This window comes from Notamacropus eugenii, chromosome 6 (assembly GCF_028372415.1).
Source record: "Notamacropus eugenii isolate mMacEug1 chromosome 6, mMacEug1.pri_v2, whole genome shotgun sequence".
NCBI lineage: Eukaryota > Metazoa > Chordata > Mammalia > Diprotodontia > Macropodidae > Notamacropus > Notamacropus eugenii.
Window position 1 is genome coordinate 30,051,783 of NC_092877.1, and position 23,566 is coordinate 30,075,348.

General features: G+C 40.8%; 1 protein-coding gene across 6 annotated transcripts in view; it reads right to left on the reverse strand.

The window, feature by feature from the left end:
- The window catches only part of NAV2 (neuron navigator 2), a 446,141-nt gene that overhangs the window by 59,492 nt on the left and 363,083 nt on the right, over positions 1–23,566 (reverse strand). For 2 of the 6 annotated variants that reach the window (XM_072619350.1, XM_072619355.1), the window contains 6 exons: positions 19,339–19,630; positions 17,721–18,423; positions 14,747–15,211; positions 12,360–12,404; positions 9,243–9,403; positions 6,888–7,076 (listed from right to left, as the gene is read on the reverse strand). In XM_072619350.1, the coding sequence (XP_072475451.1) occupies positions 6,888–7,076; positions 9,243–9,403; positions 12,360–12,404; positions 14,747–15,211; positions 17,721–18,423; positions 19,339–19,630 (1,855 nt within the window). Of the gene's footprint in view, positions 1–6,887; positions 7,077–9,242; positions 9,404–12,359; positions 12,405–13,894; positions 13,961–14,746; positions 15,212–17,720; positions 18,424–19,338; positions 19,631–23,566 lie in introns of all 6 variants that reach the window. The other 4 variants (XM_072619349.1, XM_072619352.1, XM_072619351.1 and 1 more) reach the window with 4 other exon arrangements.

Below are 23,566 nucleotides of genomic sequence, written 5' to 3' on the forward strand. Positions count from 1 at the left end.
AATGGGGCACATCCATAGTTTCACTTAGAAAAACCAGATTTTAATCAGTTTCCTGTCTTCCCACCTCTCCTCCCCTCTTCCTCGCTCTTGTTTCTCCTAAACTTATTTTTCATCCATACTATGACCTCCAGAATATTATTTCATCCCTGTTCTCCCTATCTATCTTCACTGCTCTGGCCTTACTTTTTCTGGTCTTTCTCCTATCTGATCAGTTCAACTTTATATTGTCCCACACTCCTGACTCCCCTGAGTCCTTGTCCTACCTGTTTATATCCTCCCAATCTAATTTGTTCCTTCCATCTACCTTCTTTTCAGTTCTGATTGTGTCTAGGTACCCTATTTTTTTAGGGACTCATTTATGGTTTGTTCAGTTTCTCTAATGTAGGGTAGAGCGTGGTGGTCACTGATGGCTAAAGGAGGGACATTGGAGATTGAGGTGTACACCAACTCCCCTGCTGTTTTCCCAAGTCAGGGAAAATGAGAAGAATCAGTTAGCATTATACATTTTAGATGAGGAAATTAAGATCCAGGGAGGTTAAGTGATTTACCCAGAGTCACAAAGGTGGTAAATGTCAGAAGTCTTCTGGTCTCAAAGCCAATGTTTATTCCACTATATAAGCCTGCCTCCCCAGCACGGCAAATCTTTATCTGACTTGCAAATCTCTAACTGATCCTCTATTGCACTCCTCTCAGTGGCTGTTCCAAACTTCTAATCAAACTTTCATTGCTTCTTTTACCTATCAATCTCTCTCCTGACTCCACGTCAGAAACATTTTCTGTTCATCTCCATGTCTCGGAATCTTTGACTTTCTTCATGGATCAATCCTGGTGCCATGAAATCTTCCCTTATTCCTCTTTCACCATAGTAGGTAATGCTCTCTCTCTCCTCAAGTTTCCTTGTACAATACTAATTTCTATACATGTTGTAGCCTCCTTAAGAAGCAATTGTCTGGTTTTTGCCTTTGTACCTTGAGTGCACCATTCAGTGCCTTGCACAAACTGGATACTTAATAAATACTAGTCAGATTTGTTAAACTGAATATAAGGCCTATATAGGAGGGCCACTCAGCAGGGATGTTGTAGAGAGGGGTCTTTATATCAAATGGAGGCCACTTTCAGCTCAAAGATTCTACAGTCCTATGAAACAAAGGCCCTTTTCTGTAGACATGTTATGAAGTATGGGGAAAGCACAATAATCTGAGGAAGATTATAAATAAGAGGAAGACCGCTTTAGGCAATCTTCTTCTCTTGTGGGGAGCCTTTCTTAGGGACCTGGAGCCCTCAGACTGTTCATAGGCTGACCACTGACCCAACATGGGACCCTACCATTCTGACCTTCCCAGAAAGGCAACCCTATGCCTCTGTAAACCCATCTTAGCAGGGCCCTTCACTGCCTGAAGTTAAAGGAGGGGCAAATGGCCAGTCTTTCAGGTACTAAGTCAAATCATTGGGGGAAATATTTCTGGACAAGAAGGCCCTTAGAACAAGCATACTGTCTTTGATGGTGTCACAATAAAATATGAAAATAACTAAGATGGCATTTTTGGATTACTCAGACTGAAGTTTCTTCTTCCAAATTGCTATCACTTTCTCATTAAATGTTTAACTTGCTACTGGTGCTGTTGCCTTGGGGGCATTTTCTACGAATACTTAATACTACTGGGCACCAGAACAACCCATATGGCAAGTAGGGTTCTCACCAATGTCATTATAATATTTCTCTATATTTAAGTCTTCTTGATTCATAAATAGCAATCATATGACTGCAGGCCAAAGAAGCTGAAAAATAAAAGTCAATTAGGCCTGCTCTGAAGTGTTAAAACTTATCCTTTTTCAGACAGAGAGCCAGGTTAACCTTTTATGTGGTATAGCTACATTGGAATCAGCAAAATGCCTTTCATAATACACACACCAAAAAAAAGATTTTTAAAAAGACAATATGACTTCCCCTTGATATCAGGGGCTAGCTATTAGGAAATCTAATAACTGTCCTGTTTTTGAGACTTTAACATCTTTCACTCATGACCCTTTCTCTCCATTGCCACCACATCTCTTCCCCATTCCCTCACCCCCAGTCCCACTTCCCATCTCCTCTCCTCTGGACTATTGCAACAGCTTCTTAATTTTTCCTTTGGCCTCCAGTCTTTTTCTTCTCCAATCCATAATGAATACAAGCTACCTTACCGATATAAAGGGCAGGGGTGACTAGGTCACTTACTGCTCTGAAGGTTCAGTGGTTCCCCTGTGCCTTTAGGAGAAACCATAAATAGCTATGTTTGACATTTAATGTTCTTTTCCATCTGGCTCTGGCCTATCTTTCTAGGATAATTTCACATTATTTCACCTCTAACAATCCAGACTCTAAACATATTGTCCTAGTTGCTGTTCCATATAGAAGATATTCCATCTCTTAGGCAAACTCTCCTTCCTTATCATGCTATCTTGAAACCTCTATCTCAGTCAACATCTTGTTCAAGAGGCTTTGTTTGACTGCACCCACCTTTTCAACATCATATATATAGTTCGGGTAATTCCTTTCCTCGCTTACCTGAGAACATACCGTCAGTCCATAAATTATTAAAAAATGTTTTGATGAATGTATTCCTTTAGAATCTTATGGATATTATTCTAATCATTTAAAAACATTATTCTTAGAAGGGGTACCTAGGCTGCATCAGACTGTCAAAGCAATCTATTCTACAAAAAATTTAAGAATCTGTGATGTCAAATATAAGCTCCCTGAGGGCAGGGACTGTGTTCTCACTTTTATCTTCATATCCTCAATATCTAAAGTCAGAACATCTAAGAAATGCTTGTTGATTGACTAATACGTCTCATTTTCTAGCTACCAGTTTTCATGACTTTCAATGTATTTTTTGAGCAGGTTTCCAAAGCCCTAATGCTGACAGAAAAGGGGGGGGGGGGCGTAGGATTCAAGTCATTGAATGAAATCAGCATGCAGGCCCAAGCCAGAAGAAACATTCACTCCACTGTGGTTGGAATTAGACTGAATGGAATAATTGGGTATATTCCAGTCAATGAAGCAATAAAATGCTTCTGACTTCGCACATGGGAAGCTGTAATCCTCAACCTCCCAACTCCTCACTGGGTCTAAGATATCACACGTGCCAAGGGGATTACCACTGCCTCTCTGGCCTTTTGGTTAAGACCCAGTGTTGTGTCTTCCTCTTGGAGCCTTTATCCTGTCACAATAGGGAAATCAACTTGATGATATAACCAGCGTTTCCCATTCTAAGTTAGAGAAGGAGACAGAGATAGATAGAGAAAGAAGGAGGGCTCCTATGTAGCAAGTGCTAACAGATTTTGGGGCAGCTGTGCATGGCATAGTGGATTGGGTGCTGAGCTCTTAAGTCACAAAGACATGGTTCAAACCCAACCTTAAACATTTACTAGCTGAGTGATCATGGGCAAGTCATTTAACGTCTGTTTGCCTCAGTTTCCCCAACTGTAACATAATAATAGTTCCTACCTCCCAGGGTTGTTTTGAGGATCTTATGAAATAATATTTATAAAGTGTCTAGCACATTGTATGCATACACATAGCATAAAGTCCTAGCACACTTAACACACTGTAGGTACAATATAAATGTTAGCTTTTTTGTTCGTTTTTAGCTTATGCCGATTCTAAAAGTTGGTCACAAAAATTTGAATTAAAAAAGCAGACCTCTTTTAAACATCCACTTGGTGTCCCATTAGTACCTCCACAAATGATCCTTTTTAAAGACTGCATAAAATATCAAGAAATTTAACGTACCATGGGTAATTTTAAAAGGCTGTTCTTGGACCACGCCTGGGTGTCAAGTCAGAATACTAATTAAATACAATAAAACCCTACAGATGTGTGCCAATAGCAAAAACTAAGTTTTCAGTTTGAGTTTCTAATTCCCCTGAAATTTCTGCTTCTGATGACTACCTATAACATATTGAATGGAGTTAATACAGTTTATACATTTTATCTGAGTACAGCATGTGATTTGTTCAAATTTATCCATTCACCCCAGTGGCGGGGGTTAGGTTGGTAGAGGGATTACAGTTTCTAGGAAGAGAAGAAAAGAAACTAATTCTTCCCACATTCCAACCAAACTGCATTCAATAGGAGAAACCTACTTTGTCTTCATAACATAATATCTCCTGCTGGATGAAATAAAATCCATCTGTACCCACAGACCCCAAGAGATCTGAATGTTACATGTTCACAGAGCACCAACTCTTAAGACTTTTCTGTCTATACTTCTGTTTTAACTCTGTGTGAACGATTAACGTTTATAATAGTCTAGACATTGCTTGTAGCAGAGTTAGCAAGAGCTTTTAATCAGTCATTTTGACATCTAAGATATTCCACAGTTGTGCCTGCTTAAGGCAGCTTGATTCTAGATTGGATAAATGAAAGTTATCTGATGATAAAGCAATGAAGTTGGGCCTTTGTGAGCCAGATCTTACTTGTTTAGACAAGTTTCAGTCGTGAACATGGTTCATTCAGCAATATGCGACAACAATGGATTGAGAGGATAGTGTTATGAACTCCATGGTCAGATACATGAGCTAGTCATTTCAATGACTAATAATTATAGCGCACTGCCGAAATGCTTATTTAGAAAATCCAAGCAAAATGTCAACTCAACTTACAACACAAAAAACTTGAAATATTACAACTCTAAAAGGATATACAACCAAATTTCCTGCTCTCAAAAGTAACAAATCACTCTCAGCAACTTCACATCCACCTTTCCAGAGCCTTCTTCATCCCTGCAGGCTCCACTATATGGATTTCCAGACTCCTGCCTACTTACTAGATGCAAATGATCCACAGACTATTCATTGGACCATTTAGTTGTTAGAAAATTAAAAATAAAGGGCAACAATTCCTCTGTAACTAAACTCTTTAAATCGTCTCTTAAAAAGAAGGTTTGGAAATATCTAATATCTTGTTTTTCTCATTTATTCTCCAGATCTGAGGATACTATGAAATGGTCCTTTTTTTTTTTTTTTTAACACCCAGGAGGTGTTGACTGTTTGTTTTCTCCAAAGCTGGGATTAGCAAGGGAAGACCTTGTGCTTTGTCTATTTCACATTTCCTTCTATAGAATCTCAATAGTAGAATTTAGAGAGCACCAGTTATTGGAATTATTGAACTGCTGTGTACATGACCAAAACACATACACCACCCTACTGCCTGTTCTTCTCTGTGGCACATCACATCTGTCAATTAGGGGAACATGGAAAGGCTGCTGCCATGGATGTTGGGGTCATCTCCTTAGCCCAGGGTCTCATTCTTCCCAGTGATAGGGTAGGGCCAAGCCTAAATCTAGGATTTATTATCCCAGATGAAGAGGTGCGAAGATACAAAGAGAGGCTTGTAACATGGATCCTCTCTGTCTTTAGTAAGTTTCTAGAAGAGCATGCTGACTTTCCTCTATAGCAGTGATGCTTTACGGAAGGTCTATACCTTTGCCTTTGGGGACATATGGAAAGATTTCAGGGAGTTCATGAACTTGAATAGGAAAACAAAATTATATTTTTATTTTCACTAGTCTCTAACTAAAGTGTGACATTTCCTTAAGTTGTTTAAAAAAGATTATTTTGAGAAAGGGTTCATAGGCTTTCCCAGATGGCCCAAGGTATCCATGACACAAAACAAGTTAAGAATCTCTGCTCCATAGGATGCAAGTCAGCTGTGCCAACTTATGGGTCACAGGAGGAGATGGGAAAGAAGTAGATTCTTCATCTAACTTTCTCTTCTATTATGGTAAGGCTCAACCTGGATCAGAATGTCGTGTTGTTTCAGACAGGAGTCAGGAGGGTGGGGCCTAGTGTTGAACACTGTACCCCAAGGAGGCCTAGCTGGGTCTTGGGGTCAGCATTGTGGAGTCTGTTACAAGTCATCCACAAGGGGTACTTTAAGCCAGAGACTCATTATAACCTCCCAAGGTTTCTTCCAACTCTGTAGTGACTATCCTTTCTTTATATTTTCCAACCTCTTAATCTAGTGTAATGAACCCTAGCTTTAGGTGTGGCCCTGTCCTAGGCATTGGGAAGAATGAGGTCACTGGGCTAAGGATGACTCCCAAATCCATGGCTTAGTTGCTGGTTCCATTCTGACTATATATCTTAGTTCTAGAATCTGGGCTCTTGCTTTGCCCATTTATAACCAAAGTCTCACCTCATGACCCAGTAGCAGGGTTTAGACCATATATCTAAAACCACCTCTTCCTATCTTGCTCATACCTCATACTCCTCTGGCACTAGAGGGTCTGCTTTATTCTCAGTTGCCCTCTAAAAGACAGGAGTCAAGCCCTGCCCTGCATCCCAGTCCCTATGATGGGTCTTTACTTCTTGCTGCCAAAGCTTCCTGACATTGACTACTTGAATAATTAGTCAACTGGTGAGCACTACTGCCCTAATGTATACCACTGTACCCTGGATTCCTGCCTTGCCACATCTCAGTGCCTGGCACAGGGTGAGTGTTTGATCAATGCTTGGTGATTGATTGATGCTATACTTTCTTAGCAGCCCAAATATCTGCCTGGGATCCTCTGTGTCCATACCTAAGCCTCTCCCAACTCATCTACTTTACAAAGGCAGGTCTATTCAGTTTCAGTGTTCAAAATTTGGCCCATCTATATGGGACTATACCTCTAAGACTCTGAAGACCACTGCTTCTCAGGACTGATCTCTAGGTTAAGGAAAAAAGATAGCAAGAACCTAAGGAGTTCACAAATGAAAAACAAAACACAACTCAGTCTAGATGAGGCTGGTCTGTCTCTTGGTGCCCTGCTCAGCAGAGACAAACTGCACTAATGAAAGCACCCATGGATTATTTGTTACGCACTCACATGCATTCAAGGAACCCAAAATTCCTTGCCTACCTTCTTCAAAGCCATCTCGGAAGGAGCCTGAGCGGCTCATGGTCCTGCTCTTCTCATCCAAGGACATGGAGCTATTCCGGAAGCGGGTGTCAGTATAGGGATCATAAGGTCCGTCTGCATTGGAGAGGCTGTGGGTCCTCAGCATGGTCGGGTTGGACAAGCTCATCTGGGTGGCCGTGGTGGGACTCGCTAAAATAAAAGAAGCGTATATGCTAAATAGAAAATTCACATCTCCTTTCACTACTTCATCACTGACAAAGGGTAGACTGTTTGCTAATCATTAACTACCTATTTATTCCTGGCCAACTTTTTCATCACACAATTCCCCTTCACTTCCTAAAAGGTAACTTACACGGGGCAAAAAAATAAAGAAAGGAAAGTCAGTCTCAGAGCAAGGTTCTGGGTCTTTGCTTTCTAATTAACAAGTTTGGACATGCCAGGGTCTCCATCCAGGCATGTGCTAATGAATTACCGTTTCAGTTCCTTCTAAAGCCCAAAGCCTCAAATAATCAAATCCAGCTTTGAAACGGCCAGGAACTGCTGAGGTCTTTTGTGGCAATGAGACCCCTTAACTCAAAAGAGTAGAGCTGACAAAGGCTACGATCCCACCGTCTTATACAGGAAAAGTATTCAGAATGGTTTTAAAGAACTGGATGTGACCCAATTTCATTAACTGTCATCAGCCTTTATGGAGAAACGCAGAACATTCCCTTATTCCAAGAGGCTCATTTGTTTTTCAGGAGATATACACTAATTAAAAAGTACTAACTTCCATTCATACCATATTTAACCATATTAAATATATCCTTTGCATTACTTTTTAAATTCTGCCTGGAAAATGAACTGAGAAGGCAGTCCTTCTATTACCTAACCAAATCTTATCACTCTAGGTCCCATAGCACTTCTACTTTCCCATAAAACCTTCCTCAGTTCCCTCTCCTTAACCCACTCTCAGTGCATACAATCTCTTCCAAGTATTTTAACACTTAAGTATATCTCACATAGCACTTAACTGTATGTGATCTGGCATGATTTTCTATTCGTTGCATGTATTTTCCAAGAGGACTGACCTTCTGCAGAGTTTGTGTCCCAACACTTTCTGAATCCTTCCCTGCCTCTAGCACAGTAGCAGACTTGCCCAGTGAGTGATCCATTCACATTTACTGAAGTGAATTCAATATTTTCAATTTCATATAAGAAGCCAGACACATTAAATGTTAGGATGGGTAACCAAAGCAGAAGAAAACCATAAAATATCGCTCCCCAGCTCAAAGACTTTTCATGATTCTGCACTATTGCTAGAAGACAGTCTAACCTTCTTACTGGAGCATTCAACATCCTTCCCCTTTCCCTACTGTGCTCTAGCCTCAATTTATCTTTCTCCTACTACTCCTTCATGCACCCTACATTCCAACTAAAATGAACTATTTTAGACCCATTTGTTGTCTCTGTTTCTTTTAAAATTCTGCCCCCTTCCTTTTTACCATTTTAATTCTTCCCATCACTCAGGTGCCAGCTTTTCATCCCCATTTCATTTTTTTATCTCCTCACCTAGCAGAATACCTCCTACTCCCCCCACCCCCAGGCTACTGTGAGGATTAAATGAGATAATATTTGTAGAGTTCTAGTTATAGTGCCTGGCACATAGTAGGCACTAATAAAAGCTTGTGTCTTTTTCTTGAGCATAGTAGGTGCTTGGTTATCATGCTTCTTTCATAGCATCTTGTTTATTTTTTTCCTATAGTTCCTCACTCAACAAATATTCATTATTATTATATTCTGGACCCTGTGCTAGGCAGAAAGGAAACAAGGATAAAAAATGACCCAATCCTACTCTCATAAGTCTCATATGTTCCTTACAGGAAGATATTATCACATCCTTCTTTAGTTTATTATCTGGGTAATATCATATCTTCCTAGACGATCCGATTCTTGAAGGATAATATCCTTCATCTTTCTTCACAAAACAAATCAAAAGGCATTGCACAGACCGACAAACACAGTGTCTGGCACAGAGTTGGCATTTAATAAATGTCCAAAATATTCAGGAAGCGTTTACTGAAGCAACTTCCCATGGATTAGGGACAGTGTGAGTCTGTCCATTTTGATCATCTCTTCTTCACATCAAGAAAATTTAAATTTGGAATATTATAGATGCTGCTTGCTCATTGATGGAACTTCTCCTCTTAAGCAACTAGCAAACTCCAGAAATAAAATTCACACTGTCGGGAGCGAGCCAAATGACTGAAGAGTAACCATGCCCAGTGCATGACAATACGGCCCTTTCTAAGTAGAAGACAGTCTTTCCATTCATTAGCACTCATTGTCATGGCCAGCGACTATATAAAAACTCACCGAGTTGGGAGAAATTAAACCTGGTCCCAGAGGGGGAGGTCACACTGGAGCCTGAGGAAAAGGGGGAATTGGTGGCTGTGTCCTGCAGGCCTCCTGCAGAGTGGGACCGCAACCATTCTTTTGCATCTTCTTGAGTGCGAAGTTGGGAGGTGGGGGTGTACCTGAAAGGGCAAAAATGATCCTAGGGTCAATCACAAAAGTAACAGAGGAAATTAACTCCACAGAACTGGAACTGAACTGAATAGATGGGCAATTTCAAGAAAGAAAATAAAAATCCAAAGATGATCACACACCCTTGAAAAACTGAATGGAAAGAAAATTCTCAATATTCTAGTTTTTGTTACTCAGCCACTTTAATGAATTTCCCATCTGATCATGTTATACCAGAATTGAGATCAATTACTAAATAATACTTGGGAAGATCCATTATTAGGCTACTGGGAAATTTTGGTTATTTATTTGTGAACAAAATAGGGCTAGGGACTGGACCTGGTATTAGGAGGTTTCTGGTGAGGGAATTCCCTCTGCTAGTGAAGGTTGGCCCCTGCTCCATAGCCTATAGTTTTATAGAGTTGCCTAGAACAACACAAGATTAAAATGAATTCCCAAGGTCACACAGCTAGTACATGTTGGAGATAGGACCTGAACCCAGATCTTTGGGACACTGAGGCTAGCACATTTTTAATATATATATATATGTATATATGAAATATAAGCTGTGAAGTCAGATGGGGATCTTTGAAAGACCCAAAGATATATAAAAGTTTGGGGAAAATGCAAACTAGTGTCAATTAAATCAGAGAATCTTGGGGAGAGGTGAAACCTTGGAAGGTTTTCTAAACCTTCTAGACCAGGTGTGGGGAAGCTGTGGCCGCAAGGTCACATGTAGCTCTCTAGGTCCTCCCTTTGACTAAACCCACACTTTATAGAACAAATCCTCTTAATAAAAGGATTTGTTCCGTAAGACTTGGACTCAGTCAAAAGGCCACACCCAAGGCCTCTAGAATCTAGACCCTCACTTACTTTGTGGTTTACTTCAGCCATTTTAAAGTGCTTACAGAGCCCCAGTACTGCTGGACTCTAGGTATGCTTCACCATATGAATATTACTACACAGAAATAGGAATCTATAAAATATGTACATGAGGGAGGTGTGCTTATTCACATTACCAAAGGCTTTGCCTTCATTTCCTTCATGCAGTCAGGATTCTTGCTATGAATTTTTTATAAGATATGATTTACTCATATCTTTTCAGGTTCACATCTGCATATGAAACTGCCTCCAAAACAATGACAATATTTGTTTAATTTTAGCAGAAAGAGTGCTATAGCTTATTTCAGATTTGTTTAAAATCAATTAGAAGCAGGGTTGCAATTTCAATGGAAGGGAATTTCACCCCCCCTTAAATTTACACATACAGACTACTTCAACATGCTTCTGTTTGGAGAGGTTAACTCCCTCCAGGGTTACAAACAGTATATCAAAAGTCAAACTCAGATTAACTTTGGTTCCCTTTTAAATGTTCAAACTGTCTGTGGATAAATACCACGAACAGAATATGGTACAACAAAGGCTCAGATACGAAGAAAGGTTTTAGGGGCTCAGTCACTGCTAAGATCTCTAGGATAAGAAGTGAGGGTTACTGGAGAGAAGGCTGGACTGAGAATTAGACAGACCTGGGTTTTGGGTCCAGACTCACATACTTGTTAGCTGTGGGATACTGGAGAAGTCACTGAACGTCTCTGAGTCACAAATTCCTCAGAACTGAACAACGGATAATTGTAAAATCTACTTCACACAGAGTCACATTGAGGATCAGATAAAGTGAGGTATAGAAAACGCTTTGCAAACCTTTAAAGCATTATGGAAAGATGAGCTATGTGAGACTGTTTGTTTGTTTTTTTTCCTCCTAGCACCTTCTATTTGCCCAGAATCTGCTCTATTTTAAGCCCCTGTGGGAAGGAAGTATTGCTACCTACCTTACTTTATAGGTCAATATGTTTCAGCCTTAAAAATTATAGGTTGTTAGATACACATACACATGACAGCAACCAAACATTCCATTCCATGTCCCAAGTGTGACCAAGCAGTTCATACCCAATGCTGGGTGAACCACCTGCTACAAAGAACAAGGCATTTAGAGAGCAGGAAAAATGGTAGCAGCCGCTGTGAGATGGGGATCCTGGAAGGAGGGCAAGGAAGTAAAAACCTCTCATGTGGGCAAAGTGACCCCCATAGCATAAGCAGGATTGACTTATAGCATTTCATTTAGCCAGGGCTTGCCTTGCTAATGAGCCAAAACCACCCACTTGGTTTGAATAGAAAAGAAAATCCTTTCTGGTGGGTGTTTTCCAAGTTTTCCCCCAGGAAACAGATGTACATGCTTTTGGCATGTTAAAAGCTGATCTCAATTTTCAGTCAGGATATCCTAGATTCAGTAAAGTACCCCTTATTAGCAACATTTTTATTTGGCAAAAAAGAGAGAGAAAAAGGAAAAAGATCACAGACCATAGGTTCATAGACTAAGACAGGAAAGTGACCTTAGGATCACAAGGTCTAACTTCCTCATTTTACAAAGGAGAAATTCTGGACTCAGAGGTTGAATGATTTGCCCATCCATGGTCACACAGATTTTAAGTAGCCCCAGGGGGATTCAAACAGAAGTCCTGAGTCCAAATCTAGGTTTCAACATAGTCCAGTGTTTTGGTTTGTTTTGTTTTTTGCCCCTTCTTACCTTGTCCTAGCAAGTAAATGAAAATGCTATAAATCATGTCCTTTATTCTTGGAAAATAGTTTCCATGAGCAGTGCTATGATGGCAAATTTGTCTGAGCTGATCAACCTGACCACAAAAACAGCAGGCCACAGCTCCCCACTCTTGCCCAGTGCTGGTTTTTCAGGATTTGGTCTGCAAAAGCCCCAGCCCCTGCTCAAGCAAACAAGCCGCTGGATGGGGAGGTGAAGACAAGAGGGTCAGAGGAGCCTGGCCCAAACAGTCCAGCTGTTGAAGCAGATGAACTTCTCCTACCCCACCCTGCTGCCGGCCACGAGAAAGACACACACAGCCAAGTGCCCAAGCCACCACAAAAGCCAAGTACTCTAGGAGGAAACACCAATACCTGAGTCCTTTTTTAGGCAAAGTGTTCCTATCAAGGTGCGGGTCACTGTAGGAGAGTTAAAAGAAAAAAAAAACTTCAGAGAAACACAAGGGGGGGGGGCGATTAAAAGAGCAGGAGGAAGAGAATGGTATCCACACCCACATCACATTTTTTAGAGAAAAAAGTAACAATCTTTTATCTAAGCAAGCATGCAACCAATATGTACGTACAAAAATACATACATACATATATATACATACATGAGATGACCTGATCCCTGGACTGTTTAGTTATCCATGCATTAGGTAGCATGCCATCACCCAGGGGCCAAAGCCAGCACTCCACTCCACACAAAACCGAGGGTGTTTGTTGGCTTTGGGAGATCCACAAGCCAATGTATTTGGAAAAAAGGGCTCCTTAGTCTGAGTCACCATTACCAAAATTAACTGAAGAGTAGGGATGCCAGATTCTCCCCTCTATCTAGCCCACCCAAGTTTTGGCCTACTCCTTAAGTGCTGGGGAAACGGGGTATAGAGGAAGGAGGGGAGATGCTGGAGGTGTGTGAGATTGAAATGGGGGGAAGGGACTACTTGTAGAGTTTTGAGAGGTCAAAAGCTTGTAGGAGTCTGCATATTTGGAATTCAGTTGGAGTTAAGTGAATTCCATCTGTCTCAACCTCAGTAGCCCTTGCTGCAGCATCTAGGAACTGTGAGCCAGACCTCTTCCAGGCATGCTGTAACTTGCTGGGTGATAAAGCCAAGGCATTATTTCTCTTTTCAAAAGGCAAGTATTTAAAGCACTGGTTCATGAATGTGGCAAATTGGGGAGGGGGTAATGGGAGTGGTGTTTGTTTTTTTAAAAATAGAATATCATAAATCGCAATTGTATGGCAGTGATTGTTAAACATTAAAAAAAATAAAAAAATTAAAAAAAAATAGAATATCATTTACTTATTCTATTAAATAAAGTCCATCTCTGCCCATATCAAGTTTAAAGTCTACCACTTAAACTGGACCATGGAGAAGCTACATGAAAAACTCAGCCTTAGCCATTTTCTATCATTATCATTTTGCTGTCATTAAGGAAAATGGGCACATTAGCACAAAGCTGCCTCCAAGACAGGCCAAGCCAAATCAAAGTGACCCACTTACAGCAGGAGAAACTGTGGGACTGCATCGGGAGATACAGACAAAGGTGACAGAGGTCTGCCAGGTGGGTAGGTGGAGTGGGCTAGGCTTGGGGGGAGGGAGAAATAGCATGCCACAGGAAGGCTGAAATGCAAGTGAGAGTTTCTCCTGGGCTATTTGAGAAGAGCAGGGTTCTTGAACTCAAAAGGGAGTCTCCCAACCCTGCCACCTTCCCTCCAGGTCTCAAAAAGCAAAGGAGTAGACCCTCATTGGCATGTCTAAGTAGCACAAATTGATACCAAATCCACAAACACAAGGGAGGGGGCCTCCACCCAGCAGCCTCTCCTCAACAAACATCTGACTTCAGATAAGCGAACAGAAAACCTGAAGCCCCTGTGTGGTCGCCTGCCTGAAAGGAACATCATTTACCTGTCCTGTTTCCTGGGTAAAGTATTTCTGCAGAACTTAGGGCTAGCAGCAGGGGAAGAGAGAGGGCTAGAGGAATGAGTCCAATCAGACAGAAAACAAGAGAAGGTATATTAGCGCCAAGAATGCTGAAGACAGGGAAGTTGTTAAACACAGTCATCAGAACATTTAGTTTTCTAAAAGCTACTGTTAATTCTTTTCCTCCCACTTCGAGAAATGCAACATGATTCAACACCAAAATGAAACACGCTGCCTGGCTGAAGTGCAGGATTTCGAAGTTTCAAATTCCTAGTCTAGGCAGTCCTTCGGGTAGGGCCCCTGCTATCTGCTTGCTACTGTAACCACTCAGCCACCCCGGGGAAGTACCCTAAAACTTCCTCAGTTACTCTAAGATTGCCTATTAAGGAGAACAACTGTTCTCTTTAATACACAAACTACTGTGAGGCAGAATTACCAAAGGGAGGGAAGAAAAAAAGTTGATCCAAGGCAGGGAGGGGGAAGAAGAACAAAATGACTGTTAGAAGGATTTCAAAGGGTGAATATCATTTCAAAGGGAAGGAATTAAACCAAAGTCTTCCAGCAGCTGTGAGCATTGAGGGTGACCAAAGTCAAAAGGACAGCAGAAAGTATATTTTCATATTGAGTGTAATATCAAACTGGTGAGAAATCCGTGTGGATTTTAGTCATATTTGTAAATCATAATGGTATGAATAGATCAAAAAAGAAAGAGATCCACATTTTTCTTTTAAAAGCTAATCCATTTTGGGGGACTCCTGCTACAACTTTCTTGGTTTTTAAGGTGCTGTTATTCTAAATAAGTTATGGTGACAAATCAAACAGAATGGAAACACTAACCTTTCTGACAGAGTGGTCTTAACACTGTTGGTTCTTATAAAGGGGGTGAGGGAGTCATCCTTGGAAGAGATCAAGCCAGTGGAAGAATTGTGACTCAGTCCCCCTCCGCTGCTGAGGGAGATGTCAATGGATTCACAGCTGGTATGAAGACTGCTAATGGACTGGTATCCAAGGCCGTCCTTGCTCACTGCCGAAGAACTGCTAGCATTGGTGCCCCAGGTGAGACTATTGGAAGGAGCAGAGTGGGCTGAGCTGGGGCTAGAGGCTAACGGAGACTGGTTCATGTCGGCATTCTTACTGTACAGTGGGCTGCTGCTCCCGCTGCTCAGAATGCCACTGCCAGAGGGGGACTCTAAGTTGCCTTGCTGGGTCATAGTAGCATGAGGATTAGAGATGACCACTGAATTTTTCATACTTTCAGCTGTGGTGATGGATACTTGTTTAGCAGGCTTTCCACCAAAGAGTCTGTGAAGAGATAAAGCATTGTGGGGATTGAGTGCTCAATGCCAAAGGCAAGGAGCTTTCAAAGAGATTGATGGGGAAAAGGAGAGAGCAAGAATCTGCAGAATGGGGGATGCTTTCTATCTTACCAAAATGACTAACTTTACATTTTTGAGTATTTCCCAGGTCTACTGTCCAAGTGCTATGAAAATGACTTAACACTAGCTCTAAGCTAAAGGAGGTAAGGAATGGAGGTGTGAGGAAGATACTGTTTGATTTAATACCCTTCATTACTGGGTCCCCATCCTGTCATTCTTTCAGTAATTCAGTGAAAATGCAGTAGAGCATTTTGTAGATGTTGGGGAGACAAAGATACAAAGAAGATTATATTGTTGTCCTCATGGAGCTCATGTTCTAGTAGGAAGAATTAAACCTACACAAATTATTCTAACTAGATGAACTGAACAATTTTGTCATGGCCATTTTGTTTTTCTAGGTTATTGGATGAAGTTTGTTTTTCCCAGTCTTCATGCACAGTATCTGGAATTTGGAAACACTGGCTTAACAGGCTACATCTGCACCTGGGAGCCTGGAAAACCCATCTTTCATGGAAATGTTTGCTTTTGTGGCATCTATGGCCTCTCCAGTGGCTAGAAAGCACTCATCTGGCATTAACATGGATAGTCTGAGCCTCCAAACAAGTGTGGGAGTATGAAGTAGACAACAGCCCTTACTAGTCACATAGGTATCAGTTTGTTTCCTTCTCCGACAGATCACATGTCCAACCTTGTCCAATTATCACATAATTATGTACTATCAGGCCTGGGGGGGGTGGGGTTTGGAGGGGGTGGGGTGAATGAAATGGGAGAAAAAACATGGTCTCCTCAGAGTAGGTCAACAGCATTCATTGCCTTTGACTGCAAAGGAAAGCACACATCATATAAATGCAAGAAATGTATCTCATCTATAAAAATGTGTGTGTGTGTGTGTGTGTGTGTGCATGTGCATGTAAGAGGAAAAAATCAAACTTGTAGGAGCTAAGCATTTAAAAATCTTCCAGGGAGAGCAATAACTAAGCTATAAGAAAAGCAGATCACTGCTTTTCCCTGAAATCGGCCACAGGATTTTAAGGTGAGTTTGATCTTTATATCCAGTGCAGTCCTACTCATCTCATTTACCATAAAATTATGCTTTATTATCTTCTTAGCTATGAAATAACTGCTGTTTAATGAGAAATGCTTGCAGTATACAGGTTCTTTTGACAACTAAAGAATGAAGGGTCTAATCAATTAGGAGAAAGGAAAATAATAATATTAAATGTAAAGTTTTCCAAGAGTTAGTTGAAAGGTGCTCAGTATAATGTTTAAGAAGCTGCATGCATTTTGAAGTCTACGATTATAGGAGCCTATGGGTCTAGAAAAATGCCTTTGTAGTTACTAAAAGAAATTTTGACACAAAGTGAATATTATATATAATACATTAAGTGAGAAGCAATAAAATGTTTCATTTACCAGGCAGTGTGTTGGAACAACAAAGGGTACAAACTTTGATTCCCCTGCTCAAAAAATAGTTGTTGAAGTTTTAATAATCAAGTCTAGGCAAGTAAGAGTAAGTGTTGAATTGCTTCATCGTACCTTTCATGGAAATTGGTATTTAGGAAGCCCTTTCAAATGTTCCTATTCATCAAGAATAAATTTCGGCGTTTATTTGCTGCAGTGGGGGTCTCACCTCTCTGGACAGCATAGAAGGTATGAGGGGCAAGATTGGAATCTGGGGCACTCTTCTGCCCACATGCTCTTAGAATGTTGATGGGGGGGGGGGGGGGGAGGAATAAGGAGACAATCCAGTGCTAGCTCCAAAGTGTTAGAATGGTGACATCTTATAGAGACCAGATAGAAATAAAGGAATCAGATCATCTCTCTCCTTAGAGAAACTGCTCTCGTGTGGGAAATGGGAATGCAAATTGGCTTTGGAAGACATAAAGGAAATAATGTTCCTTCCCCACAATCCCTTCTAATCAAACAACACATTGGTCTCTTCTCTTCCTTTTAAAAACCAACACTGTACAGGGTAGAAAAAATAAAGAGGGATTGACTCTGCTGATGTAATATCTTGATAAGAATTCTGAGTGAACCATAACTTCCATCAAATATACCAGCTGGGTTTTATTTTTAATATGGTCATTTTATGGGATCAGAGAAAACTCTTCTATGAATCATCAAAGAAAGGTTGTTCTTGACTCAGCAACCAATCCTGATGTAGACCCAGCAAGGTGTTATTGAGTGGCAAGCCTCCTCTTTTGCCTATTTGAAAATATCTTTTTTTTTAAATAGGCAGTCCAGGGCACCAAAATGATCTAAAGCTAAATGTTTCCTTTGCTTTATAGTAACAATGTCCCAAGGGCTCTTCCTGTTGAAAAGGGAGAAACAGAGGTAGATGAAAACAGCTGACTTGTTACTAACAAAACAGAATACAAACTGCCCAAAACAAACATTTCAGCATCATTGAAACTGAGAGTCAAGATACAACTTACCTTCGTAGTGTGGGAGATGCTACATCTGGGTACTTGGCTCCTTGTGGATGGGTGGCTGGGGCCACACTGGATGCTGGCTGGGATGCTGGGTTCACTTTAACTGAGTTACAGGAAGCTACGCTCTCATTGTCAGAGGAGATTCCCTTCTCTTTATCTGTCTGATTGATGAGTCCTGGCAGAGAGGTCCCCAAGGCTGCCTTGGAAGGCTCCCTCAGTTTGGGCACTGGCAGACCTGCTGATTTGCTGCTCACATTGGAATCTATGCTACTGGTGCTGGATCTATTCCCAGCTCCATTGCGGCTACTGGACTTACTGGGACGAGGCAAACTCCTGTACTGAAGATTTGTCCTTGTGCTTAGGGCTAGGTAGCCATCGTCCTGGTTCTGGGCCCCGTCCATGCTTGTCTTTCGACTGGCGGACCTTCCCACCAGCCCAGACGACTTTGGAATCTTGCCCAGGGTGGCTGATCTACTGGTGATGGTGGCTCCACTGGCTGTAATCATGGTCAGCCCAATGGTGGAGCCACTCTGTTTCTTAAACCCAAAGGCGTTGGTATTGGCAGTAGCCGTCCTGGAGCTATTGGGAAGAGGCTTTTTGGATTCATCGCCACTGCTTCGACCTGCATCTGATGGAGAGCGTTTCACCTGTGCAGTTTTAGGGGAAAGCCTTCCTTTCTCTGATACCTTTGCATCATCTGTTTTTCCTAAGAGAGAAGTTAATGTGTAAGACACCAAAGTCAAGACACAGAGGAACACAATCAATAAACGAAACACCTTCTTGCAAAGAGATGATACTCCCATGGGAAGATAATTCCCCCTGAGAAGTAGAAGAAACAGTTTTTAAAGGAAATAATCTTGTCTGTTCCTATTACGTTATGTCTATTAGCAAATACTTATTTTTCATAAATATTTAAAACACATTTCATAAAGAGAAGTCACCTGAGCATTTAAACGAAATCTGGAAACCAAATGTCTCTCCTCATTAGGATTCTATTGTTGAAAAGAACCTTTGAAGTTATTTAATGCACCCAGTCCATTTTACAGATGAAGACACTGTGACCCAGAGAAGTTAAGTAACTTGCCTAAGGTCATTGAGTCATTAAGTGGTAGAGCCAGGATTTGAACCCAGTCATCGCTAGCTAAATTGTTGCCCAGATATTTCTGCACCTCTTTCAACAAACTGTGCTTATTTACTGCACATTTTCTAAAGCATTCATAATAAAATCTCACAGGCATAACGAGTTTGACAAATCAGTGTAGACTTTACTTGGCACACAGCTTAACTAATTCAATATGTTTCTAACACTTAGATATTTTAATAGTTTAATAGGCTAACACAAATAAATTATTCCAACTAGGCTGAGGTGAAAAATGTGTATGTGTGCAAACACATACACATGCATATATATGTATATATGCATACACACATATTCATTCATTCATAGACATGTTTTTAAAAGACTACTAAAATATAAACTGCAAAATACTCTCCCCCCCCCAAAAAAAACCCCAAAATGTAAATTCATGAGGACCTAGAAAGATGTTGTTTTAAGAGTTACTGATTCTTGATTTCAAAGGCCCACCATCCTGGTCTGGGACAGTTTCTTGATTTTCCTCACCTGTCCCTGGAGTCTTCAGTGTGCCTGCTGTGGCAGAAGTCTTGGTTCTTGGCATGGTGATGCCAACCTGGGCTGACATGCCCCGCCGCCATGAGCCTGTCTGGGAAATAACTGTGTTCTTTCGCCCTGAGGTGCTCTTGTCAGACTCATCAGACACATCGGAGGGGTTCCGTCGCCACTTGGACCCAGGCTCCATCTTTATGCCACTGTCAGATCCCCCGTCTGATTTCTTGATATCATCACCAGACCAAAGAGAATTCCGCTCCACTTGGGAATGCTTCTCAGTGTCAGTCTGAAGAAAAAAGTACCCCAGGTTAGTTCTCCCCAGATCCCAGGTTAGAAATGCTACTTGTGAAAATATCACTGTTTTGAATAAGCAAAAAGAAGGAAAATAGAAGATTGAGAACTATGCCTTGGACATTACAAAAAAAAAAGTTTTAGCTTTGTGCTTTGAATTCCTTACTCAAATTCCCTGCCTTCTTTGGGTTCAAGGAAGGTGAAGAAAACATGATGATACCTAAGGGGATTAAGAGGGAGAGGAAAATAAGGGGAAAGTATACAGGAGAAAGAAAGAGAAGGTGGCAAAGGAGATCCAGAAATGTAAAAGAAACCACCACCAACAAAAGAGCCCAAGTAATTCACCAAGGATGCACTATGCATTCAATACTCAAGCCATTTGCCTCTCCGTGCTGCTATCCTCCAACTCCATATGTCCCCAGTATCTCCGTGTATTCAAACATACTCAGCCAGCTTCCCTTTGTTCTCTGGATTCTCTATCACTTGACTGGCAGTTACATTTCTAGATACAGCACAGTGCTGCAGCCTTCCTCTTGGAGTGAGACATGCTGAGGGGCTGCTAGCTTTACCCTAATGTGCCAGAGAGACAGGAGCTGAAAGGAATGAATCCCAAAATAATACTTCCTCAAGATGTTAAAAGGCAGAGGGGAATGATCAAAGCATACGGGCATAGAGTTCAAACTGAAGCTTCATTTATATGCTGTTAACTTATTATTTTTAACTGATTTTTTTTTTATTTTTACAACATCCATAACGGAATAGATCCTTTTTCCTCTTCAATAAGCCATCTCCTTGGAACAATGATTAAAGATAGGAAAAAAAAATCAGCAAAACTGAATAATGTATCAACCTCTTCCAGTAAAACATACAATATTAAACCCATATGGTTCCCCATTTCTGCACTGAAAAGACTATTAGATTTAAAAATAGAAGGGATCTTTGAGGTCATCTAGCCCAAACCCCTTGTTTTACACTTGAAAAAATGAAGACGTAGAGAGGTTAAGTGATTTGCTCAAGGTCGCAAGGTAGTAAGTGACAAAGCCAGGACTTGAATCCAGATTCTCTGACTCCAGATTCCAGATCTGTTCCACTGAGTGAGAAGAATATTATATTTATAGGTTGTTTTAAGGTCTACAAAGTGCTCCCTCCAAGAACTCCACACCAAAAACATTTTAAAAATAGTACAAGTACTACTAGACCCATTTCACAGATGAATAAACTGAGGTTTAAAGAAACGATTTCCTTCTCAGAGTCCTTCTCGCTAGTCAATGTCCAAATCAAGGATTCAAATGCAGGTATTATAGTACAGTGCTCTTATATCCTATCAAGATATTCCAAAACAGTTAGGGAACACTTAAATTCCAGATTTCAGCAACAGGGCTAAGGCCTGAGGCCTCTACTATTTCCCCCCTATAACAGAGCTATGTTGGATCACTTTTGGGATGGCTATACTATGCCCCAATTCAAGGTTTTGTAACATTTCAGAAAGGGCCAGGGGCTCAAGGGAAGAACTCTTCAAAGAGAAGTTTTTACCTGAAAAGACTGACAACTAAGATTTTTGTGCCTATAACCTTGGGAGTGGTTCAGAATGCATTCCTTATCCCCATAATGGGCCAGCCTTGAAGGCTAGAAGAATTCAACTCCCTGTGATCCTATGAGAGTCAGCTCATGCTCATCTGCAGCCATGGCTGCCTCTCCCTCTTCTGAATTTCTGTGCATTCACAGTCTGCAAGGCTCATTTGGCAATTTGGATAAATTACCTTGTTCGGTTAATTACTTGTCATTGTACCTGTGTCTTACTGTTCCGTCTACTTCACCGGAGACTGAGCCCTATCCATTTTGCTCTCCCCTACAGTACCTATCACAGAGCCTTGAATATAGTAATGTAGCTCAATTAATGCTTACTGATTAATTTTACCTCCTAATATGCCCAGAAGAAGTCACTGAGAATGTGCTGGAGGCTAGCCCAGTGGGGAGAAAATAGGAAATTTGATCCCACTTACTGCTCTCAAGGCAGCAGAAGCAAGGAAAGAGGAACAGAAAGGAGAATGAATGTATTGAACATGCATTTCAAGGATAGATGCACTGTCTTCCTGACTCTAGGCTCAGCATTGGATACCACCTAGCTGTCCTCAGTTATATTAATTATGCAAACAATTTTAGAGTTGGAATGAACTCACAGATGGTCATCTCAATATTACTACAATCTCTTTTGTCCCATCCTTGACACTATTAATCATGAATATAAAATACCTGTCACATACATAACATTCTGTTATATAATCATATTACATATATTAACATTTCTATAGCTCTGTACGCACATTATATCATCCAGTCCTTGCAATAGACCTGTAGCCTGAATACTATCATCTCCATTTTTTACAAATGAAAAAACGAGGACTCAGAGAGAGTTTGAGAGACATGCTCATGATCATATAGTTAAGTTCAGAGAGGGGATTCAAACCCAGATCTTTTTTGACTCCACATCCAGAGCCCTTCCCATTACACCCCTGAAGACCTCTAATGTCACAGAATTCACCACCACCTCAGGTAGAGTCCATTCCATTTTTGTGACCATGGATTTAATTGTTAGGAAGTTTTCCCTGACAATGAGTTGAAACATGTTTTCACTAAATCATCCTTTCTGACCCCTTTCCATTACATCTAAGAAAAGGACACCTAGAAAGGAGAAATTACTAACCCAATGTCCCACAGGTATAGGACCAGGATTTAAAACCCAAGTCCTCAATGCTAAACCTAGTATTCTTTTCACTAGGCCATACCACCTGCCTCCAAACTCTTACCCAACAGCCTTAGTTTTCCCTTTAGGGTCCCAAGTGAACACATCTATTCCCTCTTTCACATAATTATAATACCTCACAGTTACATAGTGTCTACCACATGCCAGGCACTGTGCTAAGGGCTTTACAAATATTATCTCATTTCATCCTCACAACTACCCTGGGAGGTGGGTGCTATTATAATACCCATTTTACAGATGAGGAAACTGAGGTGAAGTGACTGGTCTAAGGTCACACAGCTAGTAAGTGTCTGAAGTCAGATTCCAACTCGTGTCTCCCTGACTCTCAGGCCCTAATGTTGTGTTCCTTTGATAGCTCTTTCACATCCTGAAAAAGAATTCTGACTTGTGTGCCAGGAAACCTAGATTCTAGTTCTGACTCCATTGCTTAGGGTCTTTGGGTAAATCCCTTTATTTTTCATTGCCTCAATTTCCTCATCTATAAAATGATAAAGAAGATGACTCTGAGGTCCCTTCCAGATCTAAATATTTGATTTAGTAATCTGGATCTTAAGTCCCCGTTAATCCATGCAAATTAATGCAATCAATTGCAGAGAAAAATAAAACAAGGAAGAATGTGCTATATATAACCTATATCAAATTGCTCGTCATCTCTGGGTGGGGGAGAGAGACAATTTTGAATTCAAAATTTAAAAAAAATGTTTAAAATTGTTTTTACATGAAATTGGGACAGAATAAAATATTATATATATACATATAAAAGACATATGTGCTAGCTTACAGACCATGGGTGGAACTGGCATTCTTTGTGGGATTATTGTGGATGGGGCAGGAATATTTATCTACTTTTTGTAAGCCCAGAACTCCTGCCATCTACCCCTTCACAAACAGCCTTGTAACATCTGTAGGGACAAACTGTAGAAATAAGGTTCTAATCAGTTCTCATTTAATCATCCAAATGGGGGAACAAGGCATTCTGAGTAAAGTGGCCAGATTCTGGGGAGGATTGTTCATTTCCCCAAAATCCCAACCCTTAGAACTCTGAATGCAAACCTGATCACGACTTTATTCATTCAGTAAACATTTACAGGATAAATGCCTCCTATGTGTTAGACATCAAAAGAATTACAAAAATAGAGGAGACAGAGGTTGGGACAAGACCTCTGA